Source organism: Zalophus californianus, chromosome 5 (assembly GCF_009762305.2).
Source record: "Zalophus californianus isolate mZalCal1 chromosome 5, mZalCal1.pri.v2, whole genome shotgun sequence".
In the NCBI taxonomy this organism is placed as follows: Eukaryota; Metazoa; Chordata; class Mammalia; order Carnivora; family Otariidae; genus Zalophus; species Zalophus californianus.
In genome coordinates, this window is record NC_045599.1 from 84,357,146 (window position 1) to 84,382,353 (window position 25,208).

At 37.4% G+C, this 25,208-nt stretch overlaps 1 protein-coding gene across 2 annotated transcripts in view; it reads right to left on the reverse strand.

The window, feature by feature from the left end:
- Nucleotides 1-25,208, reverse strand: part of FBXL17 (F-box and leucine rich repeat protein 17) — a 504,150-nt gene that overhangs the window by 322,592 nt on the left and 156,350 nt on the right. For both annotated transcript variants that reach the window (XM_027606064.2, XM_027606063.2), the window contains one exon: nt 22,299-22,406. In XM_027606064.2, the coding sequence (XP_027461865.1) occupies nt 22,299-22,406 (108 nt within the window). The remainder of the gene's footprint in view (nt 1-22,298; nt 22,407-25,208) is intronic.

Genomic DNA, 25,208 nt, shown 5'->3' on the forward strand with positions numbered 1-25,208 from the left:
CCCCAACATAACTATGCCCTTTAGATAGGAATAATCAATTGGCAGCGGCTGCCAAGGGACCAGGGGAACAACCTTCCCTTCTTGCTACAAGTCCGTGGAAGTCCCCTCTTTGTCAACTCCTTCCCCTTCCCCTCCCTGTCCCCTCCTCCTCCCCGACCAGCCCTTCCTAGTCTGTGCTGTTCAGGACCAAGCTCTCATCCCAAATACTTGACATCCAATCTTAATGCTTGAGCTGGTCCAAATCTGGATAGTTGTGAATTTTCACCCATTCATTCACTTTCTTAAACGTCTCCTAAGCACCTGACTCTAACTTGGCCGCACATTAGGATCACATGGGGAACTTTTTAAAAAATACTGATAACCAGGCCCCATCCTTAAACATTCTGATTCATTGGCTTGAGGTAAGGCCAGTTGTTAGTATTTCCAAAAAGGATACCCAGCTGATCCTAGCCTGAATTGGGAACCACTTCTCTAATGCACAGCTACTGATATTTAAACCCTAAATGTGTAAAAATAATTTGTAAAGCTCAGCCTCTTCCATCACTCATAAAAGAATGCAGAAGATATTATTCATATGATCAATAAGTACTTACTGGGCACCTATTATGTACCAGAGGCTATTCTAGCTGCTAAAAACACAGCAGTGAACAAGACAGACAAAAACCTCTATCCATGGGGTGCTTATATTCACAGTTGGAAACAGATGAAGGGAACAATAAATAGAATAAGTAAACAAATTATACAGTATGTTAAAAGTGCTAAGGACTATAGAGAAAAAATAAAGCAAGGCAAGGCAGATGGAAAACAGTGGAGGGAAGGGAGATGGGATGCAATTTAAATATGCAGTCAAGGGGCACCTGGTTGGCTCAGTCGGTCAAGTGCCTGCCTCCGGCTCAGGTCATGATCTCAGGGTCCTGGGATGGAGCCTGGAGTTGGGACCCTTGCTCAACGGGGAGCCTGCTTCTCCTTCTCCCTCTGCCCACCCCCCTGCTTGTGCGCATGCTCTCTCTCTCTCTCTGTCTCTCTCACTTGTGCACTCTCTCCCTCAAATACATAAGTAAAATCTTTCTAACAAATAAATAAATAGGCAGTCAAGGATGATCTCATTGAAAAGATGATCACAGAGCACAGATCCGAAGGAGGTGAGGGAGCACACAAAACATGGGGATATCTGGGGCAAGACTTATTGCAAAGGCCCTGGGATGGGAACAGGCAGAGTATTTTGGAGGATCAGTGAGGAGTCAGAGGTACTGTAGCAAAGCGAACAGAAAGAAAACTAGCAGGAGACATAGCCAAAGAGGTGAGTGAAGGACAGACTATATGAAATCCTGTAGGACAAAGTACGGATCGCTCTGAGGAATTTGGGAAGCCACGGGAGGGGTCTGTGTAGGAGTATGACATAATCTAACAGACATTTTTAAATGATCCTCTAGCTATGTATGAGTCTAGAATGGGAGCAAAGGTGGAAGCAGAGAGAGGCTACATTGAATTAATCCAGTCAATATCAGTGGCTTGGACCACAGTGACAGCAGCTGGATGTGGTATGAAGATCAGATTTTGGATATATTTGAAAGTAGAATCAACAGAATTTTTTGACAAATATATCAAGGAACATGAGAGAAAAAGAAGAATCAAGGATGATGCTAAGGGTTTTAGTTTGAGCTCCTGGAAGGTATTGTTGCAATAACTAAGATGTTTTGGTAGCAGGTAGGAAAAAAGTTCGGTCTTGAATATGTTATGTCTGCGACGCCCACTAGATAACCTAGAAAAGATGTCAAGTAAACTTGGAAGTCATCAACACACAATGGCATTTATACTTCTAAATTTAATATATAAAAGTATTAATTATATATAAATATGCTAAATCCTTTTTATATATAAATTATATATTTATATTCAATTACATATTTTTAAAAAATATAAAATATAAATGTATAGATATATTTAATTATACATTTTAAAATATAAATTATATCTAAATGTTAAATTCTTTGGGTACAATGATAGTAGCCTTCTAATTTGTAGTGAGTAAAGAAAATAAAATAATTGATTAAATTAATATGCAGGCATACAAACCCACAGTCATAAAATATAATATATAGTGAGCTAGTCTGATCTAAAAAATATTTAAAAATGCATTAACAGCAATAGCACCCTGAGCCACCCAGGGCAGTTACAGGCTGGCTTCATTCTCTATCAACGCAAAATTCAGGCTTCATGGCTCCCGTGCACATCCTCTGTACAACTGCCTGAGATGCCCACAGTCAGAGTAGGAGACTGCCCTCTGTACACCCACTGATGTTGCTCGTTCTCCCACCACAGCCTAGAAAAAAGTCAACGAGAGACTGTTCCTCCCACTAGAGTCCCAGGCAAGCTACTACAGGTCAGGGACATGGCTATTCACCTTTGTGTCCATGGTGCCTAACACAGTACTAGGTGCATCAAATCCATTTATTAACTGCTTATGGCTGAATGAGTAAATCTGACATCAGGACCAAACTTTAAAGATAATTTCATTGATTTAAGTTTCCAGAGATCAGGTTATCTGTCCCTCTAACTATATCAAATGCAGGATCTATAGCTCTGAAGCTTCATGTTTTTGAAGGTGATATATTTGAACATAAATTTCACAATATGTGAGGTTTAAATAATGAAAAGCAACAATCTCATTCCACACAATTAAAGGTCATTTTAGAACAAGAAGTATAATCAGTTCACTATTTATGTATTCATTTTTAAAATGAAGAACAGTTTTGTTTTTTTTTTTAAAGAGTCTGTAAATTGTCAGCGTTTTGATGTCTGTGGCAGGAATTCTGACTAGTTCACCAAAATTTTAATCACTGTATTCTGCTGCAGAAATGTGAATTTGTTAATTGGATTTCTGCATCTTAGTGTACCAGTGCTCTGCACCTCCTCTCTCACTCTGGCAGGCAGCAGTCTCTAATTGACTTTTTCCTAGGACTTTCCTTTCCACCAAATCCCTTCCTGTTCTCCACAGAAGGTTTTGGGAGCACCGAACGAACTACAAACAGCACTTAAAGTTAGCTGCACGAAGCAGCTCTGTCACTTTTTTATCCAGCAGGAGCTAAGATACAGAACTTCTCTTCAATTAAAAAAATAAAATGTTCACACTGTTTCATTTAAATAAGAAAAAAAATCAAAGCTTAAATAAATTAAGGGCAAATTAAGTCAAATGTGAATGCAAGCCAGGAGAGATTATTTCATCTCACTGGACTGGTTGTGTACTTCTCTTTCATTTCCTCAGACCAAGGTCAGAGATCTGTTATAAAAAAAGAGTTCATGAAATTCTGAACCCATTTCAGTCACCAGCACCGTATAGTGTGCTTCAGTGTGTCAAAAGTTTTGGAAGTGCATTCCAAATAAAAGTTTTACAATCTAATTTTTTAAAGTAGTAAAATAAATGAAACTTAACCCAGGACAACCTGAACATTAGCACACGGCAAAAGCTTAGCATATCCGAGCCAAGTGACCTGTACATTGACCTCTTGATCATAAACTATTAAGGCAAAACCACCATATTATTCCATTCTTTATTTTTAAATGTGTGCAGCTGGAAAACAAAGGAATGACATTAACGCTTTTTAATTAAAAAACAGTCTGACATATATTTTTATTTTCTGGCATTCCAGAAATATTACAGAAATGTTGTACCTACTCTCTAAAATAAAATGTCTATTTTTTTTCTTTCTTCCTGGTTTAGAATATGCAACTGGGACTCACCTTCACATTGAAAATCTCTTAGTCGGCCTTACACTCTCATTTCTGGGCCTCAGCCAAAAGCCACAGCTCGGAGTAAAAAGTGCCTAAACCTTAATTTCAGAAATGATTCTTCCTGTTCTGTGACCAGGTACTGTTTCAAGGAGTGGGAACCAAAAAACCCTGGTGCACAGAATAACCACCAGCTGAGCCACTTCCCATCTTTGGGACTTCCATACCACCAGAAAAAGATATCCTGACACATGGAGGAACACGGTGAGGCCTCCGTCAATAGGTACCTACAGCTTCTCTCTGCGGTTTGCCCTATAGGTCTGGAGCACCCTGAGTCACCAAGGAAGAAAAGGCTAACGCAGGCATCCATCAGCAGCTTTCTCTCCTCTCAAGCTCTAAGCCATTTTTATGAGAAGAAATATTCCAAAACATATATGTAACTCTTTTTCCTACCGTCCCCCTTCTAGTCCCCAAATAAAACCCCAAATATTCCTTCTAGTTGGAACACACATCTGATACTAACAATCTAAAAATTAATCAATCGGGTCATCACTACTAGTGAGAAAGGAGTCACAGAATCTGTCCTAAATCAAGATACAAGATTGGAAAAAATACTATTTCTTCCTTTCTGGCATTGTACTTGATTTAACTGTTCATGGTATTATCCAAGTATGCCAATCACCGATGATAATGAAAGAATCAACACTTCCCAGGTAAGAAAAATCTTAGAAGACTCAAACTTTTTAAAGGGTATGTAGGATAAGTACTCAAAATCCAAGTCAGGAACTCTCCAAACACTAAATCAGATTTAAATTGTTTTACCTTTGTTCTGTAATCACTATTCCAAGAAGCAACAGCATTTGGTTTAAAATATATTTAAATTTGGATTTGGTAAGTTTTAGTTCCTGACTCTGCTAATCACACTCGAGAGCTAAAAGTGAACAATCTAAATTCTAGGTTATTATCTATGCTATAGGCAGTGTATGTTATCAATAAGAAATGGTAATCGGGGGAGGAGCAAGATGGCAGGGGAGTAGGAGACCTAAATTTCATCTGGTCCCAAGAATTCAGCTAGATAGTTATCAAACCATTCTGAACACCTACAAATTCAACAGGAGATCGAAGAAAAGAATAGCAGCAACTCTCTGAACAGAAAAGTCACCACTTTCTGGGAGACAGGACATGCGGAGAAGTGAATCCGAGGCGATATTCGGGAGGATAGACGGTGGGGGAGGGAGGGGGCCTCCATTGGCCGCTTCTGGCAAGTGATAGAGCCGCTGAGCACAAAATCGGAACTTTTAGAAGTCGGCTCCACTGGGGGACATCGCTTCAGTGGCTAAGCGGGGGGTGGAACCCTCGCTGGGACAGTGTGGTCTCAGGACCCTTGGGGTCACAGGAAGACCAGGGGTGCCTGAGTGCGACAGAGCTCCCAGGTATCGGCACGGGGAAGCCTTCTGCAGGGACAGAGCAGAGGAGCAGGCTCTCAGCTCGAGGTTGCCATAAACTGTGATCCGCGGCACAGTAGGGCCACTGCTCTTCCACCAGGGACCCAACAAGTGGCAGATCCGGGGAGACTGCCCTTCCTACCCGGGGAGGAGCGGCGTGGGAGCACACCGCAGGGATCTGCTGGGTTTGGAGACTCCACACAGGGTCGTGTGCCAGAGACAGAAACCCTCGGTCACAGGCTGGGTGAGCACGGACTGGGGCCGGAGACTGGGGAGACGGGAGCGATTGACTGCTTTTCTCTGGGGGCGCACTGAGGAGTGGCGCCCCAAGTTCTCAGCTCCTCCGGGGCGGAGATTGGGAGGCCACCCTTTTCACTCTCTCCTCCAAAGATGTACGGAAAGCTTGCAGGGAACAAAAGCTCCCGAGAGCAAACCCAAGCAGATTACTTAGCCCGGACCTGCAAGGGCGGGGCAATTCTGCCTCCAGCAAAGACATTTGGGAACCACGGCAACAGGTCCCTCCCCCAGAAGATCAGCAAGAACAGCCAGCCAACACCAAGTTTACTGATCAATGAGAATGACAGAACGCCAGAGCTAGCGGAATACAGCACATAGAATTCATGGCTTTCTCCCCCCTGATTCTTTAGTCTTTCAAAGTTAATTTTTTTCAACTTTTTTTTTTAATTTTTCCTTTTCCCTTTTTCAACCAATATCTTATCAATTCCTTTTTTAAAAAATCTTTTTTATTTTTCATTTTTAGAGTCATATTCTACCCTTCATAGTAGTTAACCTCATTTTTGGTGTGTGTATATATATATGTGTATATATATATATATATATATATATATATACACATATATATATGGTGTTCTCTCTTTAAAATTTTGGGACACAGCTTCTTCTAACAGACCAAAATATACCCTAAATCTCTACTGTATGGCTTTGTTCTAGTCTCCTGCCTGATCATATTCTCTCTTTTTTTTTTTAAATCCTCTTTCTTTCTTCAACCAACTTATCAATTCCTTTTATAAAATCTTTTATAATTTTCATCTTTATAGTCATATTCCATCCTTCATCATATTTACCCTTATTTTTGGACATATGTAAGTTTTTCTTTCTTTAAAATTATGGGAGGCACTTTCTTCTAACAGACCAAAATATGCCCAAAATCTAGTGTGTGGCACTGATCTATGCACCACCTGATCATATCTGATGATATTCTGTTTTGTTTGTTTGTTTTATCTTTATCTTTTTTTTTTCTTTTTTCTTTCTTTCCCTTTCTTTTCTGCCAGTTTCAGGTCTCATCTGATTTCTTTAGTGTATATTTTTCGGGGGTCACTGTTACCCTCTTAGCATTTTGTTCTCTCATTCATCTATTCTCCTCTGGACAAAATGACAAGACGGAAAAAAATCACCTCAAAAAAAAGAAGAGACAGTACTGACTGCCAGGGACCTAATCAATACCGACATTAGCAAGAAGTTGGAGCTAGATTTCAGAATGACGATTTTAAAGATACTAGCTGGGCTTGAAAAAAGAATGGAAGATATTAGAGAAACCCTTTCTGGAGAAATAAAAGAACTAAAATGTAACCAAGTCGAAATCAAAAAGGCTATTAATGAGGTGCAATCAAAAATGGAGGCTCTAACTGCTAGGATAAATGAGGCAGAAGAGAGAATTAGTGTATAGAAGACCAAATGATGGAAAATAAAGAAGCTGAGAAAAACAGAGATAAACAACTACTGGATCACGAGGGCAGAATTCGAGAGATAAGTGATACCATAAGATGAAACAATAGAAGAATAATTGGGATACCCCAGAAGAAGAAGAAAGAGAGAGAGGGGCAGAAGATATATGGAAGCAAATTATAGCAGAGAACTTCCCTAATTTGGGGAAGGAAACAGGCATCAAAATCCAGGAGGCAAGGAGAACCCCGCTCAAAATCAAAAAAATTGGTCAATGCCCTGACATCTAATAGTAAAACTTAGGAGTCTAAGAGACGAAATGAAAATCTTGAAAGCAGCTCAGGACAAGAGATCTGTAACCTACAATGGTAGAAACATTAGATTGGCAACAGACCTATCCACAGACACCTGGCAGGCCAGAAAGGACTGGCATGATATATTCAGAGCACTAAATGAGAAAAATATGCAGCTAAGAATACTATATCCAGCTAGGCTGTCATTGAAAATAGAAGGAGAGATAAAAAGCTTCCAGGACAAACAAAACTGAAGGAATTTGCAAACACGAAACGAGCCCTACAAGAAATACTGAAAGGGGTCCTCTAAGCAAAGAGAGAGCCTAAAAGTAACATAGACCAGAAAGAACACAGACAACATACAGTAAAAGTCACCTTACAGGCAATACAATGGCATTAAATTCATATCTTTCAATAATTACCCTGAATATAAATGGGCTAAATCCCCAAATCAAAAGACACAGGCTATCAGACTGATAAAAAAACAAGACCCATCGATATGCTGTCTGCAAGAGATTCATTTTAGACCCAAAGACACCCCCAGATTGAAAGTGAGGGGGTAGAAAACCATTTACTGTGCTAATGGACACCAAAAGAAAGCTGGCGTGGCAATCCTTTTATCAGACAAATTAGATTTTAAAACAAAGACTACAATAACAGATGAGGAAGGCACTATATCCTACTTAAAGGGTCTGTCCAACAAGAAGATCTAACAACTGTAAATATCTATGCCCTTAACATGGGAGAAGCCAATTATATAAGCCAATTAATGACAAAAGCAAAGAAACACATCAACAACAACACAATAATAGTGGCGGATTTTAACAACCCCCTCACTGAAAAGGACAGCTCATCTAAGCAAAAGATCAACAAGGAAATAAACGCTTTAAATGACACACTAGACCAAATGGACTTCACAGATCTCTTCAGAACATGCCATCCCAAAGCAACAGAATACACATTCTTCTCTAGTGACCATGGAACATTATCCAGAATAGATCACATCGTAGGTCACAAGTCAGGTCTCAACCGGTACCAAAAGACTGGGATCATTCCCTGCATATTTTCAGACCACAGAGCTTTGAAACTAGAACTCAATCACAAGAGGAAATTTGGAAAGAACTCAAATCCATGGAGGCTAAAGAGCATCCTACTAAAGAATGAATGGGTCAACCAGGAAATTAAAGAAGAATTTTAAAAAATTCATGGAAACCAATGAAAATGAAAACACAACTGTTCAAAATCTTTGGGATGCAGCAAAGGCAGTCCTAAGAGGAAAGTATATAGCAATACAAGCCTTTCTCAAGAAACAAGAAAGGTCTCAAATACACAACCTAACCCTACACCTAAAGGAGCTGGAGAAAGAACAGCAAATAAAGCCTAAACCCAGCAGGAGATGAGAAATAATAAAGATCAGAGCAGAAATCAATGAACTAGAAACCAAAAGAACAGTAGAACAGATCAACGAAACTAGGAGAGCTGGTTCTTTGAAAGAATTAACAAGATTGATAAACCCCTGGCCAGACTTACCAAAAAGAAAAGAGAAAGGACCCAAATAAATAAAATCATGACTGAAAGAGGAGAGATCACAACCAACACCAAAGAAATACAGACAATTGTAAGAACATATTATGAGCAACTCTATGCCAGCAAATTAGATAATCTGGAAGAAATGGATGCATTCCTAGAGATGTATCAACTACCAAAACTGAACCAGGAAAATATAGAAAACCTGAACAGACCTATAACCACTAAGGAAATTGAAGCAGTCATCAGAAATCTCCCAACAAACAAAAGCCCAGGGCCGGATGGCTTCCCAGGGGAATTCTACCAAACATTTCAAGAAGAATTAATACCTATTCTCCTGAAACTGTTCCAAAAAATAGAAATGGAAGGAAAACTTCCAAACTCGGTTTATGAGGCCACCATTACCTTGATCCCAAAACCAGACAAAGACCCCATCAAAAAGGAGAAGTGCAGACCAATATCCCTGATGAACACGGATGCAAAAATTCTCACCAAAATACTAGCCAATAGGATCCAACAGTACAGTAGAAGGATTATTCACCATGATCAAGTGGGATTTATCCCTGGGCTGCAAGGTTGGTTCAACAACTGCAAATCAATCAATGTGATACAATACATTAATAAAAGAAAGAACAAGAACCGTATGATCCTCTCAATAGATGCAGAAAAAGATTTGACAAAGTACAGTACCCTTTCTTGATCAAAACTCTTCAGAGTATAGGGATAGAGGGTACATACCTCAATATCATAAAAGCCATCTATGAAAAATGCACAGCGAATATCATTCTCAATGGGGAGAAACTGAGAGCTTCCCCCCTAAGGTCAGGAACGCGGCACGGATGTCCACTATCACCACTGCTATTCAACATAGTGTTACAAGCCCTAGGCACAGCAATCAGACAACAAAAAGAAATAAAAGGCATCCGAATTGGCAAAGAAGTCAAACTCTCACTCTTTGCAGATGATATGATACTTTATATGGAAAACCCAAAAGACTCCACCCCAAAACTGCTAGAACTCATACAGGAATTCAGTAAAGTGGCAGGATATAAAATCAGTGCACAGAAATCAGTGGTATTCCTATACACCAACAACAAGACAAAAGAAAGAGAAATTAAGGAGTTGATCCCATTTACAATTGCACCCAAAACCATAAGATACCTAGGAATAAATCTATCCAAAAAGGCAAAGAATCTGTACTCAGAAAACTATAAAATACTCATGAAAGAAATTGAGGAAGACACAAAGAAATGGAAAAATGTTCCATGCTCATGGATTGGAAGAACAAATATTGTGAAGATGTCAATGCTACCCAGAGCAATCTACATATTCAAAGCAATCCCTATCAAAATACCATCCACTTTTTTCAAACAAATGGAACAAACAATTCTAAAATTTGTATGGAACCAGAAAAGACCTCGAATAACCAGAGGAATGTTGTAAAAGAAAAGCAAAGCTGGCAGCATCACAATTCCGAACTTCAAGCTCTATTACAAAGCTGTAATCATCAAGACACAATGGTACTGGCACAAAAACAGACACATAGATCTATGGAACAGAATAGAGAGCCCAGAAATGGACCCTCAACTCTATGGTCAACTCATCTTCGACAATGCAGGAAAGAATGTCCAATGGAAAAAAGATAGTCTCTTCAACAAATGGTGTTGGGAAAATTGGACAGCCACATGCAGAAGAATGAAACTGGACCATTTCCTTACACCACACACAAAAATAGACTCAAAATGGTTGAAAGACCTAAATGTGAGACAGGAGTCCATCAAAATCCTAAAGGAGATCACAGGCAGCAACCTCTTCGACCTCAGCCGCAGCAACTTCTTCCTAGAAACATCGCCAAACGCAAGGGAAGCAAGGACAAAATTGAACTATTGGAACTTGATCAAGATAAAAAGCTTTTGCACAGCAAAAGAAACAGTCCACAAAACCAAAAGACAACCGACAGAATGGGAGAATATTTGCAAATGACATATCAGATAAAGGGCTAGTATCCAGAATCTATAAAGAACTTATCCAACTCAACAGCCAAAGAACAAATGATCCAATCAAGAAATGGGGAGAAGACATGAACAGACATTTTTCCAAAGAAGACATCCAAATGGCCAACAGACACATGAAAAAGTGCTCAACATTGCTTGGCATCAGGGAAATCCAAATCAAAACCTCAATGAGATACCACCTCACACCAGTCAGAATGGCTAAAATGAACAAGTTGGGAAATGACCGATGTTGGCGGGGATGCGGAGAAAGGGGAACCCTCCTACACTGTTGGTGGAAATGCAAGCTGTTGCAGCCACTCTGGAAAACAGTATGGAGGTTCCTCAAAAAGTTGAAAATAGAGCTACCCTATGACCCAGCTATTGCACTACTGGGTATTTACCCCAAAGATACAAGTTTAGGGATCCGAAGGCGTACGTGCACCCTGATGTTTATAGCAGCAATGTCCACAATAGCCAAACTATGGAAAGAGCCAAGATGTCCATCGATAGATGAATGGATAAAGAAGATGTGGAATATACATACAATGGAATATTATGCAGCCATTAAAGGAATGAAATCTTGCCATTTGCAGTGATGTGGATGCAACTGGAGAGTATTATGCTGAGCGAAATAAGTCAATCAGAGAAAGAAATGTATCATATTACCTCACTGATATGAGGAATTCTTAATCTCAGGAAACAAACTGAGGGTTGCTGGAGTGGTGGAGGATGGGAGGGATGGGGTGGCTGGGTGACAGACATTGGGGAGGGTATGTGCTATGGTGAGCGCTGTGAATTGTGTAAGACTGCTGAATCACAGACCTGTACCTCTGAAACAAATAATACATTATATGTTAAAAAAAAAAAAGAAGAAGAAGAAGAAGAAGAAGATAGCAGCAAGGGAAAAATGAAGGGGGTGAAATCAGAGGGGGAGATGAACCATGAGAGACTATGGGCTCTGAGAAACAAATTGAGGGTTCTAGAGGGGACAGGGGTGGGGGGGGTTAGCCTGGTGATGGGTATTAAATAGGGCACGTTCTGCATGGAGCACTGGGTGTTATATGCAAACAATGAATCACGGAACACAACTACAAAAACTAATGATGTAATGTATGGTGATTAACATAACATAATAAAAAAATACAAAAAAAATGGTAATCAGAAAGAAGGTGTTTAGGAAATTTTCTCTGATATTAAGTAATGTAGATCATGAAATCACATTATCATTAAAACAGATAATACACATTTTTCCAAAATAAACTGCAAAAATTTTGTAACTTTGATTTATATATTAAAGTTCTACTTTCTGATACAAACAACCATCCATCTGTAATTCTACTCTCTCAATCTATTTTGTCCATCTAATAGTAAAAAGCTTCAAACAGTTGAAATGAATTTAGAATAACAATAGCTAGTGTACACCTAAGGTATAACTTTAAATATCAAATTATGATTGAACTCTAATACTATGTACTCTGAGTCACTTATATCTTCTCATACCGGTGAAAAAAAGCATGACCGAGATTTTTGAAAATTAAAAAATAAACAGAAGTAGACATGATAGCATGTTATTTTTAAACTATCAGTCAAAACCATCTAAGATAGAACTTAAATTAACTAGTACCGGATAACCAGTAAGTCAAATAACCAGTTCACAACTTAGCTTCTTGTTTAGTCAAATATTTTTCTTTACATTTGCCTTCGTGAATTGACATTACGGATTATAGCACTGAGAAAATATTTAAATTTTGTTTTGCTCGAAGCATGTATAAAAACTCTTTCTATACTTAAACAGCTAGCCCACTATCCTATTTTTGGGAGTCACCATTGTAGCTTCCTTATTCTCAACTGTCACATAGCTAGCTGCTCTTATCTCTCTAGCTATAGCTTGTCTAGATCCAGAACAGAAGTATGGCTAGTGATAGTTTGAGGAAGGCTCAGGACTAACTTAAATCTTACATTATGTGCAATTCTCTGCTTTGTGCTTTGATCACCATTGTTAGAAGATTCTCTGAAAGGAAATAAATATTGGCTCTATTGTCTTAAGTGGGTTCTCATGTAAGAAACCTGGAATGATGCAGAAAGATGTATTAGGGTCTAAACAGGAAAAAGAAACCACTATAAGTGTCCATTAAATTACATGAAGGAAATTTCATTAAGGAAATTGATCATTCCAGTGAGGCAGAGGCTGAGAAGAAAAACTGGAGAGGCTAGTGTAAGCCAGAGATTTCACAACAGCAGGAAGAATATGCACCCCAAAGCTGGAGGGACAAAAGAAGAGTCAGTGTTACTGGAACCCACAGGCTGTGGCCATTCAATACAAGCTGGAGCTGCAGGGGATCTGTCCAGGGCTAGAACCATAGAGGAAATAAAGCTGTTGCCAGTAACATTTTCTGAGACAAAAAGGGAAGGAAAAAAATACCCAATTTCCCCCTCCCTTCAGCCTGGCTGCCTCCCACTAAATGCAGCCTGGAGAATGAAGCCCCCAGTGATGTAGAAATGCATGCTTAGAGGGAAAAAAGGATGTGAGGGCTAACAGACCTAGGATCAGAACAAAGCAAAAGGAAAGAAGGGGGAAAGGGCTCCAGCTTCCAAAAATGAAAAAAAGCAGTCAATCTAATGGGAGCTCTTTGTAACAACCCAGAAGCATAATTATGCCAGAGTATTCCTGCAACTTGCCTGAGAAACACAGGGTGCTAACCAGCTTTGTTTTCTTTTTCAAGCCAGATGAAAGCTGTAAAAGTCATCACTTGCACAGCTTTCTCAGGCACAGGGGTATTATTTAATTTTTAAAGATCCAAGATTGAGAGCCAATTACATGTTGAAAAAGTATTTCTGATCAAACATAATAACCAAGCATATCTTCTAGTGAATATAATAGAGAAAGTTCCAGTGGGAAGCTTTCTTTAGGAGAAAAAAAAAATGTTGATGGCCAATCATCCCACTAGGATATAATCAATTGAAGGGAAGTCTACAGTAGGGAAGCAGCTATGTTCCTAAAGGTTTTGTAAATACAATGTGATCAACAGCTTTTGTGTAAATGCCTGTGATACCTCTGGGCTGGAGAGCAAACATGTGAGGAGCTCAACCGCCTTCAGTCAATGGTCTCTATTGGCCTCTATTATTGGGCCAGTGTGTCTGGAGAACAGGGAGCTCAGAACCAAACTTCATTCCACAAATTATTGTGGAAAATAATGAGTAATACCATATAGACCCAAATTCTGATTAAATATTGAGGATTCAAGCTACAATTTCAGAACACACACCCCTACTGTCGCTTAAATAAATTAGCTTTTGACTAACAGAGAGTTACTATGGAAATGAATTCCTTATTGTCCAAGAATGCAACCACAATAAAGACACAACATAATTTATCTTCCTTTCAGTAGCCAGGAGCCCCTTTAGATTTTCATTACAAACATCGCACAATGTTACCCAAAATTGTAAAGAAAAATCTGATTATTTGTGTTCTGAGTAATGATTAATGATTGACATGGTGTGGGCATGTACTGTGCTTAAGTATGTGTGTGAATGAATACATAATGTGTTCATACACAGGCACTTCTCTGTGGCTGACAAGACCTGCCCAGGTGCAGTGAAAATAGTACTTAGGTAGGTAGTTAAATTAATTAAAAAAAGAACTGTTAAATATTGTATAATCATTCAAAACTATTAACTGACTATATCTGTCAATGGTTTTATATAATTGAATATGTCCCTTAAATCAATTTGGATTCTATTTAACTCTAATTCTCAATAAATGTTTATTTTAAATTAATAAATGAGATCTGCTTACTTTATTTTTTCTCAGTAATATAATTCCTCATTAACTTTCATTATAACTTATTCTCATTAGACCCCAAATATGGTTTCTCTAATTCGGGCAGTCTGTTCTGTTGGGGCCCCATCTGTGTCTAATATCACTATTTATGTATAAATCACAAGACTAAGTGAAGTAGACTCACACTGATCCCTAAATAAAATTTCTCTCACGAAACAGTGTGAACGAATTTGAAAGTCTAAGAAAGCATGAAAGCAACATCTCCTAATCTTTCTTAGATAAAGACTGACCTCATGTGTTAGAGACCAGATAAATAAAGCTGAAAACCTTTTTCATAAGAATATTTGCAACAAAACCACCATTTATGAATAATAAGTGTGTGATAAAAATTCAAGGACTGAAATGAGGATAATATAAGCAAAGTAATATTCAAAATACAAAAGCCAAGATCCAAGAAAGGCCCTTTCAAAAAAGATTGCCAACTTTCCTCATTTTGTGTTATATATTTATATTAAAGCCTGAAGCAACCATTTTATCAAAGGCTAGATACAACAAAGAAACTCATTTGTTCATTATACTTGTTAGGACTTTCACAAATTGAGTCATTTGAAAGATGAATTCATTCATTTTTACCAGTGTCATATATCCTGCCATTGTAGATGCTGAAATGAAAATGCAGCATAAGCAAATATATATTATAACTGGAGTATGAGTAACAGAGTCATAAAATATAAAAAGAGTAGCCTCATTGAACAGGGATTACTGATTTAACAGAATGAAAAATTAAATGTGATAAATTGCTACAGCTTATATAGACCTTGCCTATACTAATTTAGAAAAGTAAAAATCAAAGTCACTAATTCACGCAGTAATAATAGGGTACACAACAGTATATTCACCCAATTCAGTATATTGCTAGAGTAGGAATTATTTAAAATGATTTTATTAAAAATACTACACTTTAGTTGTTCAGTGCATGAACTTAAATCATTAAATAACCCTTAAGGGGTTCAGCAGGGAAAGGAAAACAAAACAAAACAAAACAATGAAGAGCAGACACACAGTCATTAATCTTAAGGTTTAGCACTGGCACTCAGGTAGAAAAAAAGGTCACAAATATTTTAAATAAGATTTATTTTCATGAAAATTACTGTACATTTTTATTTTGATGAAAAAATAGGAGAAGATTAGGACTAAAGAGTTATAGGGAACTTTTGTACACCAAGATGAATATTTTTCTTATTACTTTAGTTATTTTTCAACTACATCTTCAGTTACGTGCCAAGCACTGTTCCTCTACAACCCTAGAGGTAGGTAGATGCTATTATTATTGTTATTTTATAGATGAGAAAATTGAGGCAAAGAAATTTGGTGATTTGTCCCTGGTCATACAATCAGTAGTCATGCCATTAGCTTTGATGACAGAAATAAGTGGTTTACTGTCCCTTGCAAACTTCTAAAAAAAAAAAATCGATTAATGGATTATGCCAAAACTAGATAATCATTGCTTATATTCTCAACATTCAGGTTTTGTGCTCAACTCTTAAGCTCTGAAAGGCTAAAAGGAACCAAAAGCATGGTCATCCAACAAACACCCCTTCATAGTACTCACTGGCTCATACTCACTACAAGATATTTTAGAGCTGAATGAATTTAAGAATATATATTTTTCCCTATCTCAAAATAACACTCAAGTACTATAATTACTTAGAAATGAAATGAAAATCTATGACTAAACAGCAGTATCACCCCTAACGTAGCAAAATAGTATGTTCTTCCTTTAGAATTCTAAACTGATCAGTTGTTTGGAAATTTAAAAGGCAGGAAAGTTCATCTTTCATTTCTAGTCTCTGGATACACAAGAAAAGGAAAACAAAAATTGAGTTAGTTGCATGAATGAACATTCTTTCAGTTACTTATGTTAAATTGACTGAAAAAAATCAATTTTGCTTTCCTTTAGAAAACATTTCATACTTTCAACCATAAGCACTTTTAAAATATGTGGGTTTTTTTTTTAAGTTCTTTAAATATGATTATGGTCCAAGAAAATATCAGAAGTTTGGGCATTTTGTTTAGTTGTCTGTTACCTTTCCCAAAAAATTCTGTTTAAAAACAGAAACAAACATTAAAAACTTCAACCAAACCCATACCTGACATATCCTAAAAATTCAGATCATGCTTATAAATTGAATAAAGCAACAATAAGATCTAATGTAGCATCAGAATTAATAATATTAACTAATACCTTATACTATTTAGTAGTCATATTATTCATATTTTAATATATTATTAACACTCACAACTTTAAAAGATATCAACAATCTAAAAAAAATACATCGACCACTAAGTTAGGGCAAATATGAATTTTTATACGTCACGTAATAAAAATGAACTTTTTATCAAAACTTCTCCATCTTTCTTAATAGTCATTTAAAATCAGATCTAATAAAAGATTAAAATCATTTGGGGGCACCTGGGTGGCTCAGTCTGTTACGCCCCTGCTTTCAGCTCAGGTCACAATCGCAGGGTCCTGCTTCTCCCTCTTCCTCTGCCCCTGCCTCTGCTTGTTTATATTATATGTTAATATACATTATTAGTTATTATCTTGAAAATCTCCTATGTTATTATGCATTCTTTAAAAAGTATGATATTGAATAGTGTGATTTTTATCATGTGACATTAATATCAACACTTTTTATTTTTTGACCCCTAAAAAGCCTTTTTTATTATTATGGAAATTTTCAACTATAATAATAGTAATGAGAATAAGGTAATAAATCCCCATGTCCTAAAACCCAGCTCAATTATCTGTATTTTGCCATTTTTGTCTCCTTTATTGGCTTATCCACTTTTCTCTTTTTCTTCTTTTTATCTTCTTTGTAGTATTTTAAACCAAATGCCTAAACACTGTGCCATTTCACTAGTAAATACTCTTGTGTATCTCTTACAGATAAAGTTGGGTTTTGTTTATTTATTTAAGTAACCTGTATACCCAATATGGGGCTCAAACTCACGACCCCGAAATCAAGAGTCACATGCTCTACCGACTAAGCCAGCCAGGTACCCCAAAGTTTTTAAATATAACAAATATTTGGTAGAATTCACCAGGGAAGCAATTTGGGCCTGGAATATCACTGGAGGGAAGGTTTTTAACTACAAATGCAATTTCTTTAAGAGATATAGGAGTTTTCGGGTTATGTACTTCTTCTTGAGCAAGCTTTGGTAGTCTGTGTCTTTCAAATAAATTTTTCATTTCATCTGGTTTGTTGAATTTATAGGCATAAACATGTTTAACATTCCCTTGTTAACTGTAGATAACATATTTTTTACAAATGTAGATGTAGAATCCATAGTTTTTTATATCTGTAGAATCCGTAGTTCTGTCATGATATTGGCAAGTTGTGTCTTCTTTGTCTCTCTTGCTCTCCTTTTCTTAATCAGTCTAAGTAGAGATTTATCAATTTTATCTACTTTATCATAGATAAACCTTTTGGTTTCAATAATTTTTTCTTTTATTCTTGTTTTCCATTCCATTGACTTCCCTTCGATCTTTATTACTTCCTTGCCTCTGCTTACTTTGAGTTTAATCTGCTCTTTTTCTTTAAGTTTCGTAAGGCAGAAGTTCATGAGGTAGAAAGTCACTAATTTGAGGTCTCTCCTTTTTTTCTTATATAGGTCCTTAGTGCTATTAATTTTACCTAAAGTATATTTTAGCAGCATCACATTAAATCATTAGTGTTGTGTTTTAATTCTCATTCAGTTCAAAATACTTGCTAATCTCTCTTTTGATTTCTTCACTACTCATGGGTTATTTAGGATTGGGTGCTCAAAGGAGATCATCTACAGACCTCTGGGATTCCCTGCATAGTTTTCTATGGAGTTCTCTCCACTCCAGTATTCTGTCCCCTAAACTCTGGCTGCCTTGGTCTCCCTGGACTTTCTGTTTTGTCTCAACTCAGAGTGTCTGCTGAGTTTTGCCTGGGTTACCCCTTCCCGTGCTGCAAACTGGAAATTCTTTCAGTGCATTAGATGGAGGTGGTCATAGAACTGTTCGTGCTTCTCATTATCTCAGGGATCACTGTCCTTAGTTGTCTGACATCCAGTGTCTTAAAGACTACTGTTTCATATATTTTGTCTAGTTTTGGGGGATGTTTCAAGGAAAAGAGTAAATCTGGACCCTATTACTCCATCTTAGCTGGAAAAAGAAAGACAGGTTTTTTTTTATATATCATTATGAATTCAAGATTTTTATATATTTGGTTTGTTTTAATCCATTGCAGTCATTTTCCTTCTCGATGCTCAAAGTATGCCAACTTAGGCCAGTGGGAACAACTTCATGTTCGTTTTGGGTCCTTTTGACATGTTTCTACTAGTTCTTTTAGTGGCAAATGATATTTAGGCACTACAGTTTAGATATCAGGGGTTGTTTACATATTTGCATTTGCTGAATCTCTTTTTAAAAAATAGGAGGGAGACCAAGATAAAAATATTTTATATTTATAAATAGATACACTGCAGTGAAAAGAACAAACACACCTGTGTTGGAGAAGACTCAATTGTCACATACAACAAGTCACTAACGTTCTCAACTGTTAAATGAAGATCTTGGTATTGCTTCCTAAATATGGATCTAAAGTTTCCAAACACAGTCTAGTGAAGCTGACTTTATCCTCTCAACTTGGGCTTATCCAGTCTTAGCTATTTCTGGACTCTAACTTACAGTTATAGGAGCCTAGAAGGAAGACCTCCTACTCCAATATTGTTTGATATTAGCAGAAGTTCTCTTAAGACTAAAGGTGTGTCATCAGTAAATATTGCACAGTGAATAAGAGTCTAGCCGATGCTGAGCACATCAAAGTAAAATTAGGCCCAAGGAACCATAGTTATAGGATATCAATATCCTTCTACCTGTTCCCAATCTTCTGTCTCCTTGCCCTTGGTATAATAATCTGAGCGGTCACAAATCCCCAATTTTCCTTTCTAAATTACTAAAGACTTGACATTTCTTAGTTTCAGGGAGAGCCCCGCATAGTCCCTTCCAGGTCAATGATTCTTAAATGCGTAGATTCTTCTGCTTACAAGAAACTCTAGAGACAGATCATCTAATTCAGGCACATCTCTTCATAGACAGGAAACTAAGGCATGGAGATGCCATTTGCCTTTAGCAAACCGAGAGCCCGAGACTTAGAAAAGTAGTATGTTGGAGAGAATTTCTAAACCATATAAAATTAAACATATTTAGACCAATAGCTCTCAACACTCTGTATCGCACATCTCTCTAATCATTTACTTAAAAATAACACACCATGATGATAATAAGGATAACATAACTTCCTAGAAGCATTTATATATTAATAAACATTTTGTGAATGTAAATTATTTTGTGTAATGTCACAGTATGAAAACTGCCAGAATGCAAATATTTTCATAAAAAAGCTTTTATTTTATTAAAATCTCAGATTTTAATTTTCAGTAGATAAAACAATTAAAACAGCTTTGCAGAAGCTATGCATGCTTAAAATACTACCTTGCCTTCACTTGAAACCAGGAAGCTAAGCAATATTATACCACAAATCAGTCTTATCAAAGCAAAAGACTTTGTTGAGCAACAAAGATGATCCTCAAAAGTTTCTGGACCAACTTTGATATTAATCCAGCAGATTCGGACTACTGACAGTCCAAACCACCCATTTTGGCCTATCATCTTCAGAAGAACATTCTCAGCAATTTGAGCCTTCCAACACAGACATTTGCTATTTGCTATAGCTGCTATTTTGTCACAGAGTCATTCTGATCTGTTAAGAACCAGTGTACCATAATTTTTGGCCATCTCAAAATGCTCAGGGAAGCACTTACTGATCTAATAAGTCTTGTTTTGTCTTTAATGAGTACAATTTCGAGTGATCATAAAAATCCCACATATGGTCATTATAACACTTGTTGTGCACAATCTGTTCATCCAAAGGCATTTCTACTCTACACTACAAACAACATTAGATGTGATTAGAAAACCATTCATCCACCAAGATATTGAGGCCAAGGTTATAGGAAATGAATAAAAATTATGGTTATGTATGGTTTTGGTTACACTAAGACATTCTGATAGAACAATTATTGAGAATAACATGCTTTTCTTCTCCACTAACTTTAGGCTCTGACCCTCAAAATACAACTAAAGCTGATCAGTTATCAGACATTGGAGATGCAGGACAATGACAGGATCTGTTTCAGAAACACTGGACCAAAACAGTGATTTGGTATTTTTTTCTCAAAGTTTGCACTGGCTTTTCAGCAACTTAGATATCACAAAATCCATTTTAATATTAGTAGCTAACATTTGCTTAGCATTTACTGCAATCTCCATACTGAGGCAAGTGCCTTCAATTAATACCCTGAAAAGCAATTTCTCCACTTAGCTAATAAGCGCCAGAGCCAGGATTCAAACTCAAGCTAACAACAGAGCCCAGGCTCCTATCCACTGAGTCTTATTGCCAGAGTCCTTTTTTTCTTTTTTTTTCCCCCGGAGCCCTAAGTAACTCACAATCATTTGCTTTTTTCCCAGGAAGGAAAGAAAAAGATTATTTCCCACTAAACTATAAGCTTAAAGAGACCCGAAGAGACTAAGCTCACAGGGACCTGGAATCTCACCTGTTTTATTTCAACATTGTGCTACTAACACAGCAGTTTCCTAACAGTGGTGAAATGAAGAAAGGGTGAATGAAAAGGTTACTCAGCTATTAAGTGCGAGGGGCAAAACTCATACCCATTCTCCTAAGTACTATATGGTACAGTTAAAATCTATTCAGTGACAAATGTCAGATAATACACAGGTAAATTTTATAGTAGCCAGTTTTCCATTACACACATGTAAGAATTTGTTCCTAATTATTTTAAAGTTCTGGAGTGAAGATGACACATAAGCGAGAGGTTACAAAGGAACTGGCATTGTCATCATCGCTAAAATACCAGATTTCATATATCTGGTACATAAGTGAACTCTCTGAACTAGAAGGTTAATTTTTGACACACATTTACCTCTCTTTTCACCTTACATATTCAGCTTAATCATATGCACTGACCATATTCACTTCTTAAAAGCCAAATGCTCAAAGGACCTAATTATATGTAAGCAGTTAAAACCTCAACCAAAATATATTCTAAATGCAATAAATTAGCATTTAAATAATTTTTGTCATACAGATCATTTTTTAATGCATATATTTCATAGTCATTAGCAATGTAAAAGCAAAAAAGTAAGCTTCTTGTTTAAATGAATGTCCCATTTAAGAAAGGCTAAGTTTGGTATTGTTGCTTTAAACTGATTTTAACTATCAAACCCTAGTACACTTCTGTAATGGTCTGACTATTCCTCACTCAAGGACATTTAACCATGCCAGGGCACTGATATGAATGACTGAAACGCTAAGGAGAGGGCACCTGTATGGCTCAGTCAGTTAAGCGTCTGCCTTCAGCTCAGGTCAAGATCTCAGGGCTCCAGGATGGAGCCCCGCATCGTTGGGCTCCCTGCTTAGCAGGGAGTCTGATTCTCCCTCTCCCTTACCCTCTGCCCACCCACGACTCGTGCTCGTGCTCCTCTCTCCCAAATAAATAAATTAAAATCTCTTAAAAAAAAAAAAAAGGAAGAAAGAGAGAGAGAGAGAGAGAGACAGAGAGAAAGAGAGAAAGAAAAGAAAGAAAAGAAAAGAAAAGAAAGAAAGAAAGAAAGAAAGAAAGAAAGAAAGAAAGAAAGAAAGAAAGAAAGAAAGAAAGAAAGAAAGAAAGAAAGAAAGAAAAAGAAAGAAAGAGAAAAAGAAAAACGTCAAGGAGATGGAGCCACAGCACCTACCTTGGTGAGGTGAATGACTCCTTTAGAAGTAACTGAACAACCCATGAAGCCAACGTACTGAAGTTCAGGACAGTGCTCAGCAAATGCTTTCACCGACTGGTCTGTCACCTAGGGAAGAGATGTGAAGAACGTTATTCAAGGTGCTATTCCAGTCAGTTTAAGGATTTGGCTCCTGCAAATTCCCTCTGCCCTATCTTACATCATTAATATTTCCCTTTCCATTGCAGCATTTGAATCTGTCTACAAACATGCAGCAATATCTCCTCTGAGTCTTTTTAAGTTTATTTATTTGATCTCTACACCCAACGTGGGGCTCAAACTCACAACCCCAAGATCACAAGTCTCATGCTCTTGTGACTGAGCCAGCCGGGGGGGGTCCCTCTCCTGCGGTTAAAAAATATTCTCCCTTTGTCTCACATCCCCTTTTCTCTATCACCCCATTTTTTTTACTTCTTCATAGAAAACATTTTTTATTATTATTATGTTATGTTAATCACATACATTATTATTTACATCATTACATCATTAGTTTCTGATGTAGTGTTCCATGATTCATTGTTTGCATATAACACCCAGCGCTCCATTCAGTATTTCAAAGATGTCAACATCTCTACCATCACTTCTTCCTATCCAATCTCTCTCAACATACAAATTTTCTACTGACATATAATTCTCATACTATAAAATTCACCCTTTCAAAGGGTACAGTTTGGTGGTTTTTAGCATATCCACAAGGTTGTGCAACCATCACCAATATCTAATTCCAGAACATGCTCATCACTCCCAAAGAAACCCCATGTCCATTAGCAGTCACTCACCTATTCCACCCCTTGCCTTCAACCCCTGGCAACTTTCTGTCCCTAAGGATTTGCCAAGTCTGAACATTTTTTTATAATGCAAATTATATAATTGGTTCCTAAAATGCAACAAAGATCTCTTTATAAGGTTTCTCCTTTCAAGTGTTTCTTCCAAGGAAATCCAATTTTGCCCCTCACTGCTTCGGATTCTTTTAATTTGGATAGTGTGGTGATTAATTCTGTGTCAACTTGACTATACCATGGGGTGCCCAAACATTTGATCAAACAGTATTCTTGGGTGTGTCTATGAGGATATTTCTGATGAGATTACCATTTGAAATAGTAAACTGAGTAAAGCAGACTGTTCTCCCCAATGTGCATGGGCCTCATCCAATCCATTTGAGGTCTGAATGGAACAAAAAAGTTGAGTGAGGGAGAATTTGCTCACCCCAATGTAATAAATATGGATCTATTTATTCAGACTTGGGCTGGAACTTACACTGTTGGCTCTACTGGTTCTTACGCCTTTAGACTCCGATTAGAACTATATCATCAGCTTTCCTGTGTCTCCAGATTTGCGACCTCAGATTTTGGAACTTCTTGGCTTCCATAAATGTGTGAGCCAATTCCTTACAATAATCTCTTTATAGAAACACACACACCCTCACATAGATTCTGTTTTTTGAGAGAACCCTGACTAATGTAATACACATTAGAATCCCCTGAGGAGTTTATTAAAACTTCAGAACCAAAAAGGGTGAGGCCAAAGAATCTGTATTTTTAAAAAAGCTCTTGAGTGACTCGTAGGCGTGTGAAAAGTGTTGCAAAGAAGTTACCTTGACAGCTTTTGACACTTCTACCTGACCCTGCTTTAAACAAAGGGCAGAGTGAAATTGCTTTTTTGTCTCCCCCCAACCTCTGGAAAATTTCAATGTATAAAATTATCCTCCTGTAATTGTGCTAAAATTTTCTTCACTGTTCCACAAAGTGGTAATTTATAAAAGAAGGTCCAAATATTCTCTACCATAGGCTTAATTTCAGATTCACTTTCCTGGCAGCCAAAATGAAATCAACAAGTTAAACACCTTTGTTAGTTTTTCAAACAGGAGAGACAAATCTCCTTTGCATTAGCTTTATTATGGGTGACTCTTTGTATCTTCCTTATCTATTCTGAATAGATATTGGAAAATAAAGGTATGTGGGTAGCATTAATTCTAAAACAATCACAAGAACATTTTCCTAAAATAATGAAACCAACAGCATCCATGGTACATCTGATAAAAGATTAATTCTGCCCTCAAAAGTAAAGTATGCTTTAGCATATTAAGACTAAGGGTGCCATTGATAAATTAAAAATGGGCTTTCCCGACACTCAGCTTTCTAAAAACATTATGTTAACAAAGAATATTTCAGGCACTAAAATCGCCTGAAACCTCAATGGAAACCAATTTCTATGTTTTTAAAAAGGGGGTAGGGGCTAACAGAGGTTAAATACATGTGGTCAGTTTGTTAAATACCCTGCCCAATCTCACTCTAACATCTAGCCTTTCCTGCATCGGTCATCAAGGAAGGAAGAGGAACTCTGATAAGGATTAAGGACACAAGAAAGCTCAGGTACAAGGTGTTAAATCTTTCACAGAGAAGAAAAAAGGGTATTAAAAATTTGGTTTGCGGATCTTCCTCGTTCAGCTCAAGCAATCAAAATAAGAGAGCTCAGAGGAGCCTCCAGCATCAACATAAGTCAAGCAAGACCGAATAAGTCCTTGGGGTACAGAAACACTAGTAGGCTTGGGTGTGTTTTAGAAAACTAATAAAAGGGCCTTGAAGATTTGGGTGGGGTCTGCTTCCATTCCCAAGGATAGAAGATCAGTTAGAAATTGGAGGCTAAATGTCTGGCAAAAACAAGAGGCAGGTACTGGTGAGTGTCAGCTTCTCTGAGACCCTGCAGCTTGACTGCCTCTTTTCAAATCCCAGGTGGGCCACTTATTAGCTGTGTGATTTTAAGCAAGTCATTTCATCTCTCTATACTGCGTTCCTTCTATACAACACAGAAGATAATAGTACCTAGCTCACAGGGTAAAATATGAGGGTGGATAATGCATGTAAAATGTTG